The 23867-nt window shown below is 35.0% G+C and overlaps 3 protein-coding genes across 3 annotated transcripts in view; 2 read left to right on the top strand and 1 right to left on the bottom strand.

The window, feature by feature from the left end:
- Positions 1-23867, bottom strand: part of LOC146133259 (acireductone dioxygenase-like) — a 137701-nt gene that overhangs the window by 82890 nt on the left and 30944 nt on the right. The gene's annotated exons all lie outside the window — the stretch shown is intronic.
- Positions 1578-9941, top strand: LOC146133263 (cytochrome P450 2H1-like). Its single transcript, XM_083397702.1, has 10 exons — positions 1578-2250; positions 2525-2670; positions 4013-4121; positions 5140-5249; positions 5312-5433; positions 5789-5796; positions 6544-6669; positions 7282-7426; positions 7870-8033; positions 8647-9941. Exons 1-10 carry the CDS (start codon positions 1957-1959, stop codon positions 8959-8961), a joined length of 1539 nt encoding a protein of 512 aa, XP_083253828.1. The 5' UTR covers positions 1578-1956; the 3' UTR covers positions 8962-9941.
- LOC146133262 (cytochrome P450 2U1-like) lies at positions 16292-23673 on the top strand. The gene is made up of 9 exons (XM_083397343.1): positions 16292-16473; positions 16747-16892; positions 18218-18326; positions 19369-19478; positions 19541-19662; positions 20769-20893; positions 21521-21665; positions 22109-22272; positions 22886-23673. Exons 1-9 carry the CDS (start codon positions 16411-16413, stop codon positions 23198-23200), a joined length of 1299 nt encoding a protein of 432 aa, XP_083253469.1. The 5' UTR covers positions 16292-16410; the 3' UTR covers positions 23201-23673.

Here is a 23867-nt window from a genome sequence, read left to right as displayed (position 1 = left end):
ACAGCGTCAATATAAAGACTATGTGCTTTACTAATCACACGTGATAGATTTACGGTGTGCGTAGAATTATTTTTAAGCAAGCTTCGAAAGAGTACTCGACAAGCTTGATGATCGCAGAACCCTGTTGCAGATGGTTAATTAAGAGTCATATACTCAAATTGTCAAAACTTTAACATTTTTAAGTACTGTTTCAATGTAATGAAAAAACAAATAAACTCACTGATTAAGCCGTATTCATTCACATCACTACCCCGAAAATGTGTAATTACGACCTAACAACGGAAAATTAAGTTCACGTAAACTCGTAAAGTAACTTGAACAAAATAGTAAGGGTTTAGTTACTGCAGGTATAAAATTGAAGGTTTAAAAATAATATTGAAATAAATATAGATTAGGAAGACATTTTTTAGAGCCGTTATTGAGGGGGTGGGAGGCATGGAAAATATTTTCAGAATTTACCTTGAACAAACTGCATGGTGTGCAATTATGCAACTAAACCTAAGTTGCACGAATTCGTCTATTTGTTTTCTTTTCTATTTTGCAAAACCTTGTACTTGACTCATTGGTCGCATAAAATTATGCACTAGGCTATGTGATCTCACCCTAATAGTTCGAACAAACAGATAAAAGCTTACATTGCGCTTATCTAGGCTGTGGAGGGTGGATACACAGAAAAGGTAAAAATATAACACAGTATAACACAGTTCCTCAATGCTGAAAATATTGGCTTGCCATAATGCTGGTGTAGGCAAAGTATGTTTGATTGCGATCAAGGTTAATTTGTTACGTTTTGCATGCTTGTTAGGCTTGTCCAGACAACAATTGGTCATTTCAATCTGTGCGACAGCACGGTAATGACGCTGTACGACAGCTACCGCGGTGCTACAGCTACTGTAATGACGCGGTGCTTCAGCTACTGTAATGACGCTGTGCGACAGCTACCGCGGTGCTACAGCTACTGTAATGACGCGGTGCTACAGCTACTGTAATGACGCTGTGCGACAGCTACCGCGGTGCGACAGCTACTGTAATGACGTAAGACATTTTCGACGCGATCGAGCAGGTATTATGCGGCGATCAACAGGTTGTCTACCCCATAATGCATAATATACTATAAAATGAAAGAATATTTGAGCAAAGCGTGAAAGAAAATTAGTTTACATGTTAAAAGTTGGCAGAGTTTGCGGGGCACTTACACCATAGGCGAAGTAAAAAAGAAACAAATGCAGCAAAGTGTGGTCCAGTTCTTTGATAGCGAGCCTTTTGAAAATAATTCTTGGTTTCTTTAGTGGCCTAAAAAATTAGATGGGCCGATTAAAAAAAAATTGCGGTCCACATTTGGCCTCCGATCCTGTAGTTGGATCTCGTGTGATCTTGCGTTAAATCGTCGGAAGTCAAGTATTAAAATTTTAATTTTTTCGTCAAGCTAAACTACCAGAAGACTAGTGCTGTCAGGATTTTTAAGGGCCTAATATATTCCATGAAGAACCGCAAAATCATAAGATCAATGTTTCAAATACTTCAAATTGTTGGCACCTTCGCAGCATTTAAGCATTAAACGGTATTGTTCTTAAGTGCCTTGGACATTTAATCATTTAGTTTATTGTCGAATGACATATGTTTTGGAGCTTTGCAACTGAATTGCTTTAGCTACCTTGATGTGCCCTAAGTGAAAAAAGGGTGCACGGCACGGCTCTACTGCACAAAAACAGCTCGGCTCTACTGCACAAAAACAGCTCAGCTCAGCCGTTACACTTGATCACGTACAGGAAATAGTTACGTACGACAAACACCATACAGCGCCCGTAACATGATATGTGATAAGTCTGAATTGCAGCGTTTTCTCGTTTCACGTTAGACATACGTTTGGCAAAAAGAGAAGTTGAAGTTTAATCAACAAAGTTGACAGCAGAAACACTTTTCTGCTGACAGTACCAGTTACCTAAAGCCCAAAGAATGGAGTCGCACGCAATTTTACAAGGCCTGGTTGACTTGGTTTCTTACCGAAATAGTTGGGTTTATCTTAGCTTTGTTGCATGTTTGCTGTATATGTACTGGCGGTCACAGACAGAGGTTAAATTCCCACCTGGACCAATCGGCTTTCCAGTTGTTGGGGTGCTGCCATACTTGTCAAAATCTCCTGCAAAGGTTTTGAAAAAGTGGAGTCTTGAAAAATATGGACCTATCATGTCAGTGCGCTTGGGAATGAAAAAAGTTGTCGTTTTAAACACGTTTGAAGTTATTAACAAGGTAATTTTTATGACAAACACTATAATTCGAAATTCATTAAGAGTTGTTCTCACATGAAAAATGAAGGTAGTTTTTTCAAGTTTTACTAAAGCTACCATAAAAATGTTACTTTGCCATAAGGTTCATCAAATCGTTTTCCTTGCGCCTTAGGAAAACAATAATTCCCGTTTTTCTGGCATTAATAAGAGAACGTAACACGAAGTGCAGTTCGAAAAATGTTTGTGAACACTTTTCAGTTATATATTGGGATTTTACTGTACTAAATATTGTTTAGGCTTTCGTAAAGCAAGGAAGCATGTTTTCTGACCGTCCATGGACGTACCTATTCTGCAGATTGGCAGATCAATGTGGTCTTATTTGCAAAAAATATGATGATGATTTCAAAACTCAAAAGCATTTTGCTTTAAAATATCTACGAGAGTGAGTATTATGCTATTTGAAACAGTAAAATACGCTCAAGAGTTTCTCTTATTTAATTGGCAATATTTTGTCAGTGCTGTCGGAGATAATTCAGTCTCATAAGTGAGCAACAGAAATCGGTCTGGTTTAAACCTGGAGCCGGAGCTAATGCTCTTTAACAGGGCTTCCAAGCCCTGTTAGGAAAGCATTTAAATTGATTAATGATATTTGTTCGAAATGACAAAACAAAAGATCACTAAATAATTGTATTTTACAGGGACCGATTATTGTGGATAAAAAAACTAACAACTTGCCAAAAGCATAATCATTCAATATGACTAACAAATTGTGTGGTAAAATGGATCACTATCCGTTTTATCCTTAGGCAGGTTAAATCATTGAAAAACAGTTTAAAAGGACCATAATTTACAGACGCGTTCGGCATTTCGATCGTGTGTAATTTCGTTGGCGTGTGCGGGGTGGTATTAGACACATCCGGCTCCTGCAAAATTTAATTCAATTTCAACCCTTAATATACTAGTTGGATAAAGTTTGCACAACTTCACGGTTTATTCAAGGAATACAAAATGCTATATCACTTGCGCTAATGTAAACAAGCACATCTATAGTTGTTATATTATGCACTGTAGAAAATGTATGTGATCATAGATTTATGCAAAGTATTCATAGATTTATGCAAAGTAACTTTTAATTAGGAAGTTATTATAAAGCTGTTAATTGTCGCGTAAAGCGTTAGGCCATTATGTGAAAATACCATGTAACTTATCTCAATAACCTGTGCTTTCGGTTTTTATATAAATTGATGTGTGTAAGGGTGATTATCATTATGTTATAGTACCTTCATTTGTGGGTTTAAACGTTGTACAATATACTGTAGGCCTACTTCTTACACATAAAATATGTCATTGAACAACTGTTTGAACAGAATAGTTAGGGATTTGACAGTTTCTTAATCTTATAATATGACAAATAAGTCGTTTTAAAATGCCTTTCTTCCCATTCAAGTTATTTGCAAAACAACTTTAGTTTAAGTCAAACCATTTGCAACAAAAATAACAAGTTCAATCGTTTATTGGATCGAGTTAACTTCAAGTCAATTCAATCACATAATAATAAACGTTAAACTATAAAAAATAAAAAATGGAAAACTTGTCAGTTTATGGTCAAAGTCATAACTCATAAGTCAAAAGACTTAACTTGAGTCAAGGTTTTAAACACTATAAGAATGTAAAATCTGTATATATAAGTAATGCAATACCTTCAGTATTGTGTGTTGTAGTATGAATGCCATTAGTTAACTATTTAATTTCCAATACATTCAATTTAATTGAAATTTCGGTAGGAAGGGCCTTGGAAAGAAAGAGTTGGAAATGCAAATTAACGAGGAAGGGGATAAATTGGTGGAATATTTGAAGAACACACATAAACCTGGTGACGTTATAAATTTAAAGGTAATCAAGTAAAGTAAGTAAAATATTTTGGTTAAAAGTGTGAATTGTTCTGCTGTGCATTTCAAAATGTGTAGCATATAAAACATTTTTTCATTGAACTTTAAGCCTATGCTATATAGAATTTCGTAAGTGCCATAAATTATTTTTTATTCAAAATATAGGTTTTGTCTGTGTAAAGCCAAGTTTTTGTAACAAAAATTGTAGAATATTGGTGTGTAAGCCCTAGTTATTCATTTTTATAATGTTCGCGTCACGTTACCTATCCTATGACGTCACCGTAAAAAAGTTGATAAATTTAAACAGCAAATCTCGTAACAATTAAGTAACTAAGGGATAAGGATGCTGCCAATAAACTAAAAAAGTATCAATTAGCGAAGAATAACCTTACCGACACAAGACGATAAAGAATCAATAGGCTATTAGGCTAGCTTCAAATTAGGAGTTAATTCGAACTAGAAATGTAGGCTACCAAGAAAAGTTAAGAAAAGGCTTTTTAGAGTATAGAGGATCGGAAGACATTGAACGTTTAAACGAAATAGAATTCAGAAGTTGAAACCATAAAATTATACAACTATCCTGTTTAGGTAAGAATATAGATATAGTGCATGACAAAACCATTTTCTATTTGTGTGAAATGCGAAGGAGAAGGTATTAATAAGTTGTAGGTTGAAGAGCACTGCGCTAGACTATACATAAATTGTTGCCGTTAGACTACTGTGAAGAAACAATATATGATTATGGTCTTTACATTGTACAACAGCATTCACTACAAAGAAGCATTTTTATTGCATATATAAAAACGGAATTTTCTTTCCGATTCCTCTCTGGTAAACAAATTGTTCCACAAAGTTAAAAGTTCCTTCCTTAGGGAGCCAGGTTCTCCTCATTTTACAACCACTTGTCCAACCAGTACGAATACTATCACTTTACATAGGGTATCTGCTGAAATCCGTCATTAATGGATACATCGTATCATAAAACACATAAAAAAGAAATATAATAATGATTATTTTTAAAGAAATACTTGTTTTTGCTGACGTCGAACGTGATTTTGCAAACCACATTGGGAAGGCGGTACGAATATGCTGATAAGGAGTTCAACAATGTAGTCAATACGGTGGAAATGCTGTACGTCGACATCATTCAATTTATTGTGTTTTTGTTCGAGCAATATTCCTTTGTTTTTTCAGATTTTCTGATCGAAAATACGCAAAAAGATTAAGGATGATATTTGGTTTGAGTTTTCTCGCACGAATCCCACCATTTGCAGAAGCTGTTCGGATATTTGATAAAAGACTCCTGTACATAACAGGTATAGATTCCAACAGAACGTTAGGCTAATTTTCAAAAATTATATGGTAAAAAATAGGGAAAGTCTTTCGAATAATCTTCAGTTTATATATTTTTTTTAAATATAGTAACTGACGTTGCGACTTAGGAGTAAATACATGTGACAGCTAATGTCTACAACAGTGTTGTAAAGTTAAGTTCCAGTCGAGTCATTTGTGAAATAACTTAAATCCAAGTCAAGTCATCCAAAAATAACAATTCAATTCCCACTCCAAGTCATCAGTTGCCCAAGTCCAGTCCCAGTCAAGTCATTATTACAGCAAGTCGTCTCCGAGTCAAACCACTAACAATAATAAAGCGATAAACCATTATAATAGGTAAACTCGTACGATTATAAGCAATAATAATTCAACTAAAAAATTCCAAAAAAACAACATGTAGGAATCTAATCGTTTTATGTGCAAAACTCAATTTTATACTAAAATGGTAAATAAAATCCTTTTATTTCAACCCAAGTCATTTAACTCAATAAATTAAGCCTAAGTCAAGTAATTTGTCTAAAAGACTTATGTCAAGTCAAGTCATTTGAAAGCAGTGACTTAAGTGCACTTAAGTCAAGTCATTGACTTTAAGTTATTAAAACAAAATTGATTAACAAATTGTTATGTTATAAGATCGAAAAGACATATTTTTATGTTATCAGATTAGTTCTGTAAAGTATTGTTGATCCTCTCCGCTCTATACTGAACAAAATAACACGTTCCTTCTAACCCGGAACCGTACCATTTACTTTCATATTCAAGTGCGCAGCAATAATGCGAAATTGTACTATGTGACTAAAAATGTTACAGTTTATTAAACAAACCCCTTTAAAGCCCTAAACGGCGGATCACAATACAAACGGCGGAAAATTCCACCCTTTGTTTATATCAAACAATATAAGTTCAATCTTGACACTAAATCTACGCTAAGGGGTAAGCAGTCTAAATATTTGATAGGTCAATCCCCAAGTGTTCAAACAAGGTTATATAGTGTTTTTAGTATAACTATAAGCGAAAAAGTTTCCCCCCTAACAATCAGGCCTAATAAGCATGCTTGCCAATATCACGATAACAACTTTGCAAAATTACAGATTTTTTTGAGAGATAGAGTTGAAGAGCATCGGAAACAGTTTGATCCCGACAATGTGAACGATTTTATCGACGCATATTTGTATGAGCAACGAAAGAGTAAAACAACCGAACAGTCAGGATTTTCAGTAAGCAGCAGTGAAATACCAATGAAGCATTGTATTGGCTTTTTACAACTGAATAGAAATTGCTATATTTTACCCTGTTGTGTTTGAAAACTTTTATACAACAACATCAATTCATACGATTTTCATTGGCAATAAGTCTGTGAGGCAGCACACCTACACTTTTGATATATTAGAAACCTATCTGGGATATTCGTAAATCTTTATAATTATACAATCAATAGTTTTCGCAACTCCATTGCTTAAAGTAAAAACGGCCATCCATGTTTGATGTGCACAGTGTTCTCAAACCTTTTGATCGAGGCCTTTGGAGACGTTTGCTTGACTTGCGACAGAACACAAGCGATATCAATTTCACTAAATTTCATTTACATTTTACAGAAAAGGCAATTTATCTGTATGTTTCACAAAATCAAAAGCGATTGCTGCCGTTTTTTTCATAAGAATTTGTTCAAACACATATGCCAGAGTACAAAATTTCTTATCTCTTAAGTAGAGATAAGAAAAGGAAATATTGTGCGACGCCCTCAAACCACGACCAGGGCGCCACGAAGCACAGTTTGAAAGCACAGCGTTATGTGAAATGTAGAGCTTTAAACAGTATTTTGTTTGTAGGATGTACAGTTAATAACGCTCTGTCAAGATTTTTTATTGGCTGGGTCAGACACAACCAGCACAACCTTGACTTGGTTGTTTGTTTACTACTTGAATTATCCGGATTACCAGAAACAGATCAACAAAGAAATCGATCAAATTTTGGGTAAAGCAGTTAATTTTAAGTTTGCTACCGTTGAAATCAGAAAAATGGCGACTTATTAATAAATAATAAGGAATTTACAATCACCACGAACGTTAATCTTAACTGTTACATAAAGCCAACTTTGTTACTTGTATTTATCTATAAAAGTGGCCATATTGGTTTTACTGTAGGCTACAACGTTTAAGGAACGGTCCATCGCTCGTGATTCATTATAACATACTAAAATAGTTTGTTCTCGGAAAGGATCCACAAAACCCAAACTTTTTAGAACTCAAATGTAATAGGTAGATTGTCTCTAAACCTAATGTATACATATCTCGCAAAAAAATCTTGTCTGATTCCCTGAATCTTTAATCAAAATTATTTTTTTGTAATGTTTTTTAACTAAAGCAAAGTAGGCTACACAAAATATATGTATTAAATTGCCATATATTTTTTACCAGGAATGTCAGGTATTCCTACGATGTCGAAAAGACGTGACATGCCGGTTACGTGCGCCTTTATTCAAGAAGTGATGAGAATAAAGACTCTTCTCCCGTTAGCCTTACACCACCGCACTTCGGAACAAGTCACATTGAAAGGCTTTGTACTGCCGAAAGGCACCACTGTGAGTTTCCATGGTGTCAGTCTGAGTTGCGTATAGTAACAATTACCATGGTTATATTAAGTGTTGTAATGACATAAGCTAATGGCTTGACTTAAGTGCACTTAAGTCACTGTTTTCAAATGACTTTAATTGACTTAAATCGTTTGGGCTAATGACTTGACTTAATGACTTCAGTCATTTGGACCAATGACTTGGGTTAAATATTTATAAATTGTTTTCATTAAATATTTATAAAATTGGGTTATTCATCCTAATATTTGCACGTAAAACAATTTGCTTGCTAAATGTTGCGTTCATGTTATTCTTTACTTATATGCTATTGCTTATAATCGGAGGAGTTAGTCAGTTTTATTAGTTTAAAGGTTTACATTTGAGACTTGACTTGAAGTTGACTTGATCTTACTATAACTTGACTGGGACTTGACTTGGGCAACCGATGACTTGGACTGGGACTTGACTTGTTTTTTTATTCAAAAAGACTTGACTTGGACTTAAGTCATTTCAAAACGACTTGTTTACATCATGTAGTTGAGGTTTCTTCTAAGAATCTAAGTCATAAAGGCCAAAATGAATGCAGATTATTTTTTTACCATATGTATTGTCCACTTCATAGGTTACTGCAAATTTGTACGGGGTGCATATGGATCCAGAGACCTGGCCCGATCCGGAAAAGTTTGATCCGAACAGACACGTAGACGACACCGGAAAGTTCATTTTCTCTAACAAGATTATTCCGTTTTCCATCGGTCCACGGTTTTGCCTTGGCGAGAGCTTGGCTCGGGTTGAAATCTTCATCTTTTTTGTGAAGTTACTCCAAAGGTTTACTGTTCGTTGTGCCCACGCGGATTTGCCACCACTCGACAAAGAGATCTTTTTTACTGTCGTGGCGCCAACACTGTGCGACATTAAGCTGGAAATTCGCAGCTAACTTTGCAAAATGGTTTGGTATAAGAAAATTGCATCAGTTTAATATTCGTTAAATTTGTGATCTTACAACTTCTATTATTTACTTTAAGCGTTTAAATAGAAGCCGTTAGACTAAAATTTTGAACAGCAAAAGCGGGGATTTTTTGGGAAACGTCTGTTGTTTACACATTTGAAGGCTACTTCTTAGCCCTTTTTTGGAAAATAATTATGCATTTTTGGATTAAATTAGGCTGAATGTCAATCAGATTTTTTCCAATGTTAGTGGTCAATTCCTAATACATTTTTTTGAAAAACACACAGTCTCTTGGTGAGTCACACTTTGTATAGCTATATAATGTTGCACCGATTTTATCGTTTGTGTGTGCGTTATTGTTTCTCAGCTTTATCGTTTGGTATACGCGTGTTTTCGTTTTCCTCCTTCTTTCTCACTCATGTAAATCATATCGCTTCTCGACTTTTGCACCTAACCTTTCACGCTTTATTTCTTATCTTATCAGGTTTTCCGTTGGCACCTAATAATTAATTACGTTTGACACACACACCTTAGAGTGAAATCAAGCCTAATTGAAAACATCATCAAAATTCAAAATTTTAGTATGTTTTCTCATTTCTGCCCAATTTTAGTTATCGCTTTTCTGTTGTAAATAATACAGTGCGACCCCTGGTCTAAACCAACATGTGATTCGACATCGTAATACATTTTTCAGACCTTTGTTTACTATTACAAGATCGTGAAAAACAAAAATAGAAACAGTTTCTACAGATAACAAATATAAATTCTAGAGATTCTTGGTTGTAAAAAACGACTTGACTTATCTCGCTTTATTACCACACAGTGATAGCCTATCTTGTTCAGCTTAAAATTTCATAAAATTTCGGGACTTAAGTAAGACTACATAAAACTCAAGACTACGAGTCCCAAGTCCGACGTGCGCATGCGCATTACCAATTCGAAACTGATAAGGAAGCTAACAGTAAATTGTAAAAGTGTAGTAGCAAATGGTCGAATATTTTCTAATCATGTATTGTGGGTTTAAGGTGGAAAAAATCAATGAAAAAGTGCATCCAATTCCATTCTATAGGTATTGTATTGCCTTGCGTCATCCACAATTCCGTGCTGCGCCACCTTGTAAAAAATATTTGCTATGGTTTGAGCCCAATGTGTATTGCAAAAGTATTAAAATACTTTATATGTTTGATTTCCGTTCCGGATTTGTGTACAATACTTATTTTTTACCAGGCTTCTCGAACAAAATAACGGGATCCATCCATGATTAGATCCTATTACTTTTTATACAGCCAAGTCAATACATTTTAGAAACTTTGACAGCATTATGACATTTATTTGTTCCATTGTCAATAACTATATAGTCGCTTATGTATACTTATAACATTGTAAGTGTGCAACCTCAATAATTATTAAAATCTAGCCGAGAAAAGACATGTGTGTCAGTGAATAATGAACAGGGTGTTATTAATTCCTGTTATTAACATTCGTAACGTTTGTTACTTGTTGCGGTTAATCAAGTAAAAACGTAGCTCTTGGTCTCTGGCTTGGCTGGCCACCCCTGCAATATGGGTAATACTTTGGAAAAAATAGGGTAACAGGGTAGCCCCAAAAAACCTTATCAAAATGTGTGGCGTGCTTGATATGTGATGAGATAAAACGTGTGAATGACGCTTACAACAAAACAATAAAACATTTGGCTATATATAACTTTATCAGTATAGAACATACTTTTTACAAATACATTTTTTATATTTAATATACCTTTATTGTATATTTATTCTGTACAATATGGAAGAAACTGTTAAATTTGTGTGCATTGAAGACGTATTGCTTATTATGAAGCAAATAATTAAATTAAAGATGCTGGCGTTAGGTTATAAGAAAATACACAATTAACAAGTTACACAAATAAAAATAGTGTTCACTACAGCTTGGTCGCAGTCGCAATTTCTTTGCTGCTTTCCCAGAATGCCTCGTTTTCTTTTCCTTCCGTATTGCTAAAAATAAATCGAAACAACGCGTACTCCTGTAGTTGAATGTAACACTTGCAAAAGTGGAAAATACGCCACGATGTCTTACCCATTTGTCTGCAGTGATTTTCCTGCGTAAAAAAGCTCAGCGTCCGCTAAGTTCTCCAACATGTCGATGTGATTGGTTTCAGGAAAGCGAAAGGCCAGGACGGCGGTGAAAAGGGTAACAACGCCGAAGATAACGTTGGGAAGCCAGAAGATGTTGGATTGAAGCGCGATGATAAACGGGGTTATAATACTACCAATCGCTCCCGCAGTAGTACCCATTGCCACAGCGTTGCTTCTATTGACATATACGGTAGAATACAGCCAGGGCTGCGGATTCGGAGTCGGACTCCGGACTCGAGTAAGACCACATAAAACTACCCGAGTCCAGAGTCCGACATGGGTGCTTGATACCAAATTTTAAAACTGATATGGCCGTCATTTAGAAATTGTTGCTGAGTATCCACGTTATTTCAGTTACGTGAATTGGCGGAATACAAGCTGTAGAGTCAGGTCCGGACTCGGGACTCGACAAAATCGTACATTTGACCGGAGTCGGACTCGGGCTATTTTTAACCGACTCCGCAGCCCTGCATACAGCGGGACCATGTAATTGGTATTTTAATGTTCCATAGGAGGTGGTGATATATCCTCAAAGATACCAAAGCAAAAGACATATTCTGATTCGGTTAAGTAATATTGGTTTAAAATCAAATAAAGAATTATTGAGTTTTCCAATGAATATATAGTACGCATACGAAAAAGTTTAATAAATTGGTGTTTCTGATACCAAATGTCGTTTTGGAAATGTTTTAAGTCGCATACGAAGTTTTATTCAAAATTAGCTGTGCAGAGCTGCGCCTACCATAAAACAAGTCAAGCTACACGTTTTGAACGTTTAAACTTAAAGTTTACGCAGTTCCTACCTGACGACGGTTGGAAACAATTCTGATGTGTAGTTGTACATGATCGCGTACGCACCGGCAATGCCCCCTTTTCCTGCCAGTCCGAATACCACGCTCAGTGTGTCAAGGCCTGCGACGTTTCCGGTAGTTATTTCAGAGAATACACTATTGCACCGTCACACTTAATTTACATTGATTTGATTGTTAGCTGTAGGCAAATTAATATTATAGTTACTATGCATTAAGGTATTTCCAGATTTTTGCGCGTGCGTTTTGGCGTAACCGCGATGCGTATTAGCACATTCATGGTTCAACTCTGCGTTTGTTATGGTTCCGCTCTTAAGGTTAGAAACATTTCTGATTCGTACAAAATACGAAAAGTTTTTAAATGCTGTTTAGGAAAAAATAGTTTTCTTGAAATTTCTCGCTTGCACTAAATATTTTTTTCCAAGTTGTAAACCAGCGTTTCTCAACCAGTGCGCCATGGAAGGCTGCCAGGTGCGCCGCGAGCAAAAGGAAAAAAATAACCGACATAACATCACCAAATTCGCAATAATAACCACGACATAATAAGATCTAAAATAGTCCAGATAAGACCTAAACATGTCGAAATAAGTTTAAAATTAATCGGAATAAGACTTAAATGACAAAATAACGTTTTTAATCTTAAAGGCTGAAGTCCCTTAACAAAAATGCAGGCAATTTAAGAGAAATACCGGTACACCTAAAAAATTTTCCGTTCGCTCCGCTCGCAAGGTGCGCCGCAACGTTTTCATACTTCTCTAAGTGCGCTCCCAAGTAAAAAAGTTAAGAAACACTGTTGTAAACTATAGCCTACTATGTCATCGCAAAGCGACGTGCCGAATTTTAGGCTTAGAAAATGTTACGTTATAAGTTACTTTTAATTAAACGGTTTATTTTATTATAGTCTTATCCTATTGTATAGAAAGAATGTACAACTAAATATTTTCTTATAGTATAAAGCGATCCATAGAAATACATTTTTCATATCTTCGACTGATTTTATTGTCTTTCCACTATAAGCCCCAGTACACTTCCTGAGTTATACGTTGGTTCTAATCACTTATGAACGCATAATTGGTAGTTATCTTTTCGACTAACATCAATTAAAACAATTCTTTAAAGGACCTTGCGCGTGAAATCAAAAAATTGGCCGCGTTCCTTGAAGTTGAACTTGCGCCCGAAGCGGCAAAGTCGATAGGAGAAAGTTGCACGATCGAAACGATGAAGAGTGATGTCAAAGCTACAAGCGACGGACAGCTTCACCAAGCTCACTCTGTCATCTTAAGGAAAGGTGCGTGTTGCTTGTGCTACAAAACAATAACCCTATCTATTTTGCAATCTAAAAAAACGTGTCTTATTTTTAAACAAGGAAAGCGATAGAAGTGCGTTATACAGTTACATATTAAACAAATTAAGTCGACAATTTAAAGTAGTAAGGCCAACTCTAAATTATTCTATAGATCATAGTTAAAAAAAAAAAAAAAAAAAAAAAAAAATATTTGCCGATAAAAAAAATATTGCCGACAAAACGATTTCTGTCATTAAATATTTTGCTATTGTTCGGGCTATGTACTAATTGTAGTGTTATCTTGGGTTATGTGAAACCTTCCGACTTCATTTTAATAACCTTTATTGCTGCTAAAATTTATACCGCGAATGCGTTCTCTTCTCCGCGTTAAAGAAATACTTTTCGCTAAAAGAATTTTCAAATATTTTAACCATGGTGGTTTTATGTTATAAAATGGTTAAAGAATTATTATAAGTGGTACAACTACACAAAAAAACGTCCTTTAAATGAACTTAAAATATTAAAATAATTTTTAACCAGTAGCTTTATGAGATCTTTATGTTTTTTACTCGAAGGAACAATCTTTAATGAGAGTAATCAGTGCGCACAAGTTTAGGAATTGCATGACTAAAATTTTTTTAAATATTTTACAATAGTTTCACGATGTCCTTTGCCGATAAAAGGTAAAACAAAATTAAACACCTTATAATTCTTTTATATAGGAAAAGTCGGCGATTGGAAGAATTATTTTAGCAGTGAACAACCCAAAGAAATTGACGAAATTTTTCAATCCAAACTTCAAGGAACAAATATACGTTTTTCTTATGACTAATGCATTTTTTTCGTCTTGATTTAACAAGTATTTGTCTTGTATCGCACCGTCAACCTTATTTGTTAACAATTTAGATTCCTAATGGAAAAGTATTTTAAAAGCTCTGTGTTCACACAAGGAACACTCTACGAAAGTCTGTTTGTATGTTTGATTTTCAGTTTTTCAAATTTTGTAATAAGACAGCGTCAATATAAAGACTATGTGCTTTACTAATCACACGTGATAGATTTACGGTGTGCGTAGAATTATTTTTAAGCAAGCTTCGAAAAAGTACTCGACAAGCTTGATGATCGCAGAACCCTGTTGCAGATGGTTAATTAAGAGTCATATACTCAAATTGTCAAAACTTTAACATTTTTAAGTACTGTTTCGATGTAGTGAAAAAACAAATAAACTCACTGATTAAGCCGTATTCATTCACATCACTACCCCGAAAATGTGTAATTACGACCTAACAACGGAAAATTAAGTTCACGTAAACTCGTAAAGTAACTTGAACAAAATAGTAAGGGGTTTAGTTACTGCAGGTATAAAATTGAAGGTTTAAAAATAATATTGAAATAAATATAGATTAGGAAGACATTTTTTAGAGCCGTTATTGAGGGGGTGGGAGGCATGGAAAATATTTTCAGAATTTACCTTGAACAAACTGCATGGTGTGCAATTATGCAACTAAACCTAAGTTGCACGAATTCGTTTATTTGTTTTCTTTTCTAATTTGCAAAACCTTGTACTTGACTCATTGGTCGCATAAAATTATGCACTAGGCTATGTGATCTCACCCTAATAGTTCGAACAAACAGATAAAAGCTTACATTGCGCTTATCTAGGCTGTGGAGGATGGATACACAGAAAAGGTAAAAATAGAACACAGTATAACACAGTTCCTCAATGCTGAAAATATTGGCTTGCCATAATGCTGGTGTAGGCAAAGTATGTTTGATTGCGATCAAGGTTAATTTGTTACGTTTTGCATGCTTGTTAGGCTTGTCCAGACAACAATTGGTCATTTCAATCTGTGCGACAGCTACTGTAATGACGCTGTACGACAGCTACCGGGGTGCTACAGCTACTGTAATGACGCGGTGCTCCAGCTACTGTAATGACGCTGTGCGACAGCCGACAGCTACCGCGGTGCTACAGCTACTGTAATGACGCGGTGCTACAGCTACTGTCACGACGCTGTGCGACAGCTACCGCGGTGCGACAGCTACTGTAATGACGTAAGACATTTTCGACGCGATCGAGCAGGTATTATGCGGCGATCAACAGGTTGGCTACCCCATAATGCATAATATACTATAAAATCAAAGAATATTTTAGCAAAGCGTGAAAGAAAATTAGTTTACATGTTAAAAGTTGGCAAAGTTTGCGGGGCACTTACACCATAGGCGAAGTAAAAAAGAAACAAATGCAGCAAAGTGTGGTCCGGTTCTTTGATAGCGAGCCATTTGAAAATAATTCTTGGTTTCTTTAGTGGCCTAAAAAATAAGAAAAAAAAATTGCGGTCCACATTTGGCCTCCGATCCTGTAGTTGGATCTCGTGTGATCTTGCGTTAAATCGTCGGAAGTCAAGTATTAAAATTTTAATTTTTTCGTCAAGCTAAACCACCAGAAGACTAGTGCTGTCAGGATTTTTAAGGGCCTAATATATTCCATGAAGAACCGCAAAATCATAAGATCAATGTTTCAAATACTTCAAATTGTTGGCACCTTCGCAGCATTTAAGGTATTGTTCTTAAGTGCCTTGAAAACGGTATTGTTCTTAAGTGCCTTGGACATTTAATCATTTAGTTTATTGTCGAATGACATATGTTTGGAGCTTTGCAACTGAATTGCTTTAGCTACCTTGATGTGCCCCAAGTGAAAAAAGGGTGCACGGCACGGCTCTACTGCACAAAAACAGCTCGGCTCTACTGCACAAAAACAGCTCAGCCGTTACACTTGATCACGTACAGGAAATAGTTACGTACGACAAACACCATACAGCGCCCGTAACATGATATGTGATAAGTCTGAATTTCAGCGTTTTCTCGTTTCACGTTAGACATACGTTTGGCAAAAAGAGAAGGTGAAGTTTAATCAACAAAGTTGACAACAGAAACACTTTTCTGCTGACAGTACCAGTTACCTAAAGCCCAAAGAATGGAGTCGCACGCAATTTTACAAGGCCTGGTTGACTTGGTTTCTTACCGAAATAGTTGGGTTTATCTTAGCTTTGTGGCATGTTTGCTGTATATATACTGGCGGTCACAGACAGAGGTTAAATTCCCACCTGGACCAATCGGCTTTCCAGTTGTTGGGGTGCTGCCATACTTGTCAAAATCTCCTGCAAAGGTTTTGAAAAAGTGGAGTCTTGAAAAATATGGACCTATCATGTCAGTGCGCTTGGGAATGAAAAAAGTTGTCGTTTTAAACACGTTTGAAGTTATTAACAAGGTAATTTTTATGACAAACACTATAATTCGAAATTCATTAAGAGTTGTTCTCACATGAAAAATGAAGGTAGTTTTTTCAAGTTTTACTAAAGCTACCATAAAAATGTTACTTTGCCATTAGGTTCATCAAATCGTTTTCCTTGCGCCTTAGGAAAACAATAATCCCGTTTTTCTGGCATTAATAAGAGAACGTAACACGAAGTGCAGTTCGAAAAATGTTTGTGAACACTTTTCAGTTATATATTGGGATTTTACTGTACTAAATATTGTTTAGGCTTTCGTAAAGCAAGGAAACATGTTTTCTGACCGTCCATGGACGTACCTGTTCTGCAGATTGGCAGATCAATGTGGTATTGCTTGCAAAAAATATGATGATGATTTCAAAACACAAAAGCATTTTGCTTTAAAATATCTACGAGAGTGAGTATTATGCTATTTGAAACAGTAAAATACGCTCAAGAGTTTCTCTTATTTAATTGGCAATATTTTGTCAGTGCTGTCGGAGATAATTCAGTCTCATAAGTGAGCAACAGAAATCGGTCTGGTTTAAACCTGGAGCCGGAGCTAATGCTCTTTAACAGGGCTTCCAAGCCCTGTTAGGAAAGCATTTAAATCGATTAATGATATTTGTTCGAAATGACAAAACAAAAGATCACTAAATAATTGTATTTTACAGGGACCGATTATTGTGGATAAAAAAACTAACAACTTGCCAAAAGCATAATCATTCAATATGACTAACAAATTGTGTGGTAAAATGGATCACTATCCGTTTTATCCTTAGGCAGGTTAAATCATTGAAAAACAGTTTAAAAGGACCATAATTTACAGACGCGTTCGGCATTTCGATCGTGTGTAATTTCGTTGGCGTGTGCGGGGTGGTATTAGACACATCCGGCTCCTGCAAAATTTAATTCAATTTCAACCCTTAATATACTAGTTGGATAAAGTTTGCACAACTTCACGGTTTATTCAAGGAATACAAAATGCTATATCGCTTGCGCTAATGTAAACAAGCACATCTATAGTTGTTATATTATGCACTGTAGAAAATGTCTGTGATCATAGATTTATGCAAAGTATTAACTTTTAATTAGGAAGTTATTATAAAGTTGTTAATTGTCGCGTAAAGCGTTAGGCCATTATGTGAAATTACCATGTAACTTATCTCAATAACCTGTGCTTTCGGTTTTTATATAAATTGATGTGTGTAAGGGTGATTATCATTATGTTATAGTACCTTCATTTGTGGGTTTAAACGTTGTACAATATACTGTAGGCCTACTTCTTACACATAAAATATGTCATTGAACAACTGTTTGAACAGAATAGTTAGGGATTTGACAGTTTCTTAATCTTATAATATGACAAATAAGTCGTTTTAAAATGCCTTTCTTCCCATTCAAGTTATTTGCAAAACAACTTTAGTTTAAGTCAAACCATTTGCAACAAAAATAACAAGTTCAATCGTTTATTGGATCGAGTTAACTTCAAGTCAATTCAATCACATAATAATAAACGTTAAACTATAAAAAATAAAAAATGGAAAACTTGTCAGTTTATGGTCAAAGTCATAACTCATAAGTCAAAAGACTTAACTTGAGTCAAGGTTTTAAACACTATAATAATGTAAAATCTGTATATATAAGTAATGCAATACCTTCAGTATTGTGTGTTTTAGTATGATATGCCATTAGTTAACTATTTAATTTCCAATACATTCAATTTAATTGCAATTTCGGTAGGAAGGGCCTTGGAAAGAAAGAGTTGGAAATGCAAATTAACGAGGAAGGGGATAAATTGGTGGAATATTTGAAGAACACACATAAACCTGGTGACGTTATAAACTTAAAGGTAATCAAGTAAAGTAATTGAAATATTTTGGTTAAAAGTGTGAATTTTTCTGCTGTGCATTTCAAAATCTGTAGCATATAAAACATTTTTTCATTCAACTTTAAGCCTATGCTATATAGAATTTCGTAAGTGCCATAAATTATTTTTTATTCAAAATATAGGTTTTTCTGTGTAAAGCCAAGTTTTTGTAACAAAAATTGTAGAATATTGGTGTGTAAGCTCTAGTTATTCATTTTATACTATAATGTTCGCGTCACGTTACCTAACCTATGCCGTCACCGTAAAAAAGTTGATAAATTTAAACAGCAAATCTCGTAACAATTAAGTAACTAAGGGATAAGGATGCTGCCAATAAACTAAAAAAGTATCAATTTGCGAAGAATAACGTTACCGACACAAGACAATAAAGAATCAATAGGCTATTAGGCTAGCTTCAAATTAGGAGTTAATTCGAACTAGAAATGTAGGCTACCAAGAAAAGTTAAGAAAAGGCTTTTTAGAGTATAGAGGATCGGAAGACATTGAACGTTTAAACGAAATAGAATTCAGAAGTTGAAACCATAAAATTATACAACTATACTGTTTAGGTAAGAATATAGATATAGTGCATGACAAAACCATTTTCTATTTGTGTGAAATGCGAAGGAGAAGGTATTATTTTTTTTTATTTTTTAATTTATAAGTTGTAGGTTGAAGAGCACTGCGCTAGACTATACATAAATTGTTGCCGTTAGACTACTGTGAAGAAACAATATATGATTATGGTCTTTACATTGTACAACAGCATTCACTACAGAGAAGCATTTTTATTGCATATATAAAAACGGAATTTTCTTTCCGATTCCTCTCTGGTAAACAAATTGTTCCACAAAGTTAAAAGTTCCTTCCTTAGGGAGCCAGGTTCTCCTCATTTTACAACCACTTGTCCAACCAGTACGAATACTATCACTTTACATAGGGTATCTGCTGAAATCCGTCATTAATGGATACATCGTATCATAAAACACATAAAAAAGAAATATAATAATGATTATTTTTAAAGAAATACTTGTTTTTGCTGACGTCGAACGTGATTTTGCAAACCACATTGGGAAGGCGGTACGAATATGCTGATAAGGAGTTCAACAATGTAGTCAATACGGTGGAAATGCTGTACGTCGACATCATTCAATTTATTGTGTTTTTGTTCGAGCAATATTCCTTTGTTTTTTCAGATTTTCTGATCGAAAATACGCAAAAAGATTAAGGATGATATTTGGTTTGAGTTTTCTCGCACGAATCCCACCATTTGCAGAAGCTGTTCGGATATTTGATAAAAGACTCCTGTACATAACAGGTATAGATTCCAACAGAACGTTAGGCTAATTTTCAAAAATTATATGGTAAAAAATAGGGAAAGTCTTTCGAATAATCTTCAGTTTACATATTTTTTTTAAATATAGTAACTGACGTTGCGACTTAGGAGTAAATACATGTGACAGCTAATGTCTACAACAGTGTTGTAAAGTTAAGTCCCAGTCGAGTCATTTGTGAAATAACTTAAGTCCAAGTCAAGTCATCCAAAAATAACAATTCAATTCCCAGTCCAAGTCATCAGTTGCCCAAGTCCAGTCCCAGTCAAGTCATTATTACAGCAAGTCGTCTCCGAGTCAAACCACTAACAATAATAAAACGATAAACCATTATAATAGGTAAACTCGTACGATTATAAGCAATAATAATTCAACTAAAAAATTCCAAAAAAACAACATGTAGGAATCTAATCGTTTTATGTGCAAAACTCAATTTTATACTAAAATGGTAAATAAAATCCTTTTATTTCAACCCAAGTCATTTAACTCAATAAATTAAGCCTAAGTCAAGTAATTTGTCTAAAAGACTTATGACAAGTCAAGTCATTTGAAAGCAGTGACTTAAGTGCACTTAAGTCAAGTCATTGACTTTAAGTCATTAAAACAAAATTGATTAACAAATTGTTATGTTATAAGATCGAAAAGACATATTTTTATGTTATCGATTAGTTCTGTAAAGTATTGTTTATCCTCTCCGCTCTATACTGAACAAAATAACACGTTCCTTCTAACCCGGAACCGTACCATTTACTTTCATATTCAAGTGCGCAGCAATAATGCGAAATTGTACTATGTGACTAAAAATGTTACAGTTTATTAAACAAACCCCTTTAAAGCCCTAAACGGCGGATCACAATACAAACGGCGGAAAATTCCACCCTTTGTTTATATCAAACAATATAAGTTCAATCTTGACACTAAATCTACGTTAAGGGGTAAGCAGTATAAATATTTGATAGGTCAATCCCCAAGTGTTCAAACAAGGTTATATAGTGTTTTTAGTATAACTAAGCGAAAACGTTTCCCCCCTAACAATCAGGCCTAATAAGCATGCTTGCCAATATCACGATAACAACTTTAAAATTTACAGATTTTTTGAGAGATAGAGTTGAAGAGCATCGGAAACAGTTTGATCCCGACAATGTGAACGATTTTATCGACGCATATTTGTATGAGCAACGAAAGAGTAAAACAACCGAACAGTCAGGATTTTCAGTAAGCAGCAGTGAAATACCAATGAAGCATTGTATTGGCTTTTTACAACTGAATAGAAATTGCTATATTTTACCCTGTTGTGTTTGAAAACTTTTATACAACAACATCAATTCATACGATTTTCATTGGCAATAAGTCTGTGAGGCAGCACACCTACACTTTTGATATATTAGAAACCTATCTGGGATATTCGTAAATCTTTATAATTATACAATCAATAGTTTTCGCAACTCCATTGCTTAAAGTAAAAACGGCCATCCATGTTTGATGTGCACAGTGTTCTCAAACCTTTTGATCGAGGCCTTTGGAGACGTTTGCTTGACTTGCGACAGAACACAAGCGATATCAATTTCACTAAATTTCATTTACATTTTACAGAAAAGGCAATTTATCTGTATGTTTCACAAAATCAAAAGCGATTGCTGCCGTTTTTTTCATAAGAATTTGTTCAAACACATATGCCAGAGTACAAAAATTTTGCAAGAATTGTATTACTGCAATTAAGTAGAGATAAGAAAAGGAAATATTGTGCGACGCCCTCAAACCACGACCAGGGCGCCACGAAGCACAGTTTAAAAGCACAGCGTTATGTGAAATGTAGAGCTTTAAACAGTATTTTGTTTGTAGGATGTACAGTTAATAACGCTCTGTCAAGATTTTTTATTGGGTGGGTCAGACACAACCAGCACAACCTTGACTTGGTTGTTTGTTTACTACTTGAATTATCCGGATTACCAGAAACAGATCAACAAAGAAATCGATCAAATTTTGGGTAAAGCAGTTAATTTTAAGTTTGCTACCGTTGAAATCAGAAAAATGGCGACTTATTAATAAATAATAAGGAATTTACAATCACCTCGAACGTTAATCTTAACTGTTACATAAAGCCAACTTTGTTACTTGTATTTATCTATAAAAGTGGCCATATTGGTTTTACTGTAGGCTACAACGTTTAAGGAACGGTCCATCGCTCGTGATTCATTATAACATACTAAAATAGTTTGTTCTCGGAAAGGATCCACAAAACCCAAACTTTTTAGAACTCAAATGTAATTGGTAGATTGTCTCTAAACCTAATGTATACATATCTCGCAAAAAAATCTTGTCTGATTCCCTGAATCTTTAATCAAAATTATTTTTTTGTAATGTTTTTTAACTAAAGCAAAGTAGGCTACACAAAATATATGCATTAAATTGCCATATATTTTTTACCAGGAATGTCAGGTATTCCTACGATGTCGAAAAGACGTGACATGCCGGTTACGTGCGCCTTTATTCAAGAAGTGATGAGAATAAAGACTCTTCTCCCGTTAGCCTTACACCACCGCACTTCGGAACAAGTCACATTGAAAGGCTTTGTACTGCCGAAAGGCACCACTGTGAGTTTCCATGGTGTCAGTCTGAGCTGCGTATATTAACAATTACCATGGTTATATTCAGTGTTGTAATGACATAAGCTAATGGCTTGACTTAAGTGCACTTAAGTCACTGTTTTCAAATGACTTTAATTGACTTAAATCGTTTGGGCTAATGACTTGACTTAATGACTTAAGTCATTTGGACCAATGACTTGGGTTAAATATTTATAAATTGTTTTCATTAAATATTTATAAAATTGGGTTATTCATCCTAATAGTTGCACGTAAAACAATTTGCTTGCTAAATGTTGCGTTCATGTTATTCTTTACTTATATGCTATTGCTTATAATCGGAGGAGTTAGTCAGTTTTAATAGTTTAAAGGTTTACTTTTGAGACTTGACTTGAAGTTGACTTGATCTTACTATAACTTGACTGGGACTTGACTTGGGCAACCGATGACTTGGACTGGGACTTGACTTGTTTTTTTATTCAAAAAGACTTGACTTGGACTTAAGTCATTTCAAAACGACTTGTTTACATTACGTAGTTGAGGTTTCTTCTAAGAATCTAAGTCATAAAGGCCAAAATGAATGCAGATTATTTTTTTACCATATGTATTGTCCACTTCATAGGTTACTGCAAATTTGTACGGGGTGCATATGGATCCAGAGACCTGGCCCGATCCGGAAAAGTTTAATCCGAACAGACACGTAGACGACACCGGAAAGTTCATTTTCTCTAACAAGATTATTCCGTTTTCCATCGGTCCACGGTTTTGCCTTGGCGAGAGCTTGGCTCGGGTTGAAATCTTCATCTTTTTTGTGAAGTTACTCCAAAGGTTTACTGTTCGTTGTGCCCACGCGGATTTGCCACCACTCGACAAAGAGATCTTTTTTACTGTCGTGGCGCCAACACTGTGCGACATTAAGCTGGAAATTCGCAGCTAACTTTGCAAAATGGTTTGGTATAAGAAAATTGCATCAGTTTAATATTCGTTAAATTTGTGATCTTACAACTTCTATTATTTACTTTAAGCGTTTAAATAGAAGCCGTTAGACTAAAATTTTGAACAGCAAAAGCGGGGATTTTTTGGGAAACGTCTGTTGTTTATACATTTGAAGGCTACTTCTTAGCCCTTTTTTGGAAAAAAATTATGCATTTTTGGATTAAATTAGGCTGAATGTCAATCAGATTTTTTCCAATGTTAGTGGTCAATTCCTAATACATTTTTTTGAAAAACACACAGTCTCTTGGTGAGTCACACTTTGTATAGCTATATAATGTTGCACCGATTTTATCGTTTGTGTGTGCGTTATTGTTTCTCAGCTTTATCGTTTGGTATACGCGTGTTTTCGCTTTCCTCCTTCTTTCTCACTCATGTAAATCATATCGCGTCTCGACTTTTGCACCTAACCTTTCACGCTTTATTTCTCATCTTATCAGGTTGTTGGCACCTAATAATTAATTACGTTTGACACACACACCTTAGAGTGAAATCAAGCCTAATTGAAAACATCATCAAAATTCAAAATTTTAGTATGTTTTCTCATTTCTGCCCAATTTTAGTTATCGCTTTTCTGTTGTAAATAATACAGTGCGACCCCTGGTCTAAAC

Source organism: Ascidiella aspersa, chromosome 9, assembly GCF_963924565.1.
Source record: "Ascidiella aspersa chromosome 9, kaAscAspe10.2, whole genome shotgun sequence".
Classification (NCBI taxonomy): Eukaryota; Metazoa; Chordata; class Ascidiacea; order Phlebobranchia; family Ascidiidae; genus Ascidiella; species Ascidiella aspersa.
This window is presented reverse-complemented; position numbering and strand designations above follow the sequence as displayed.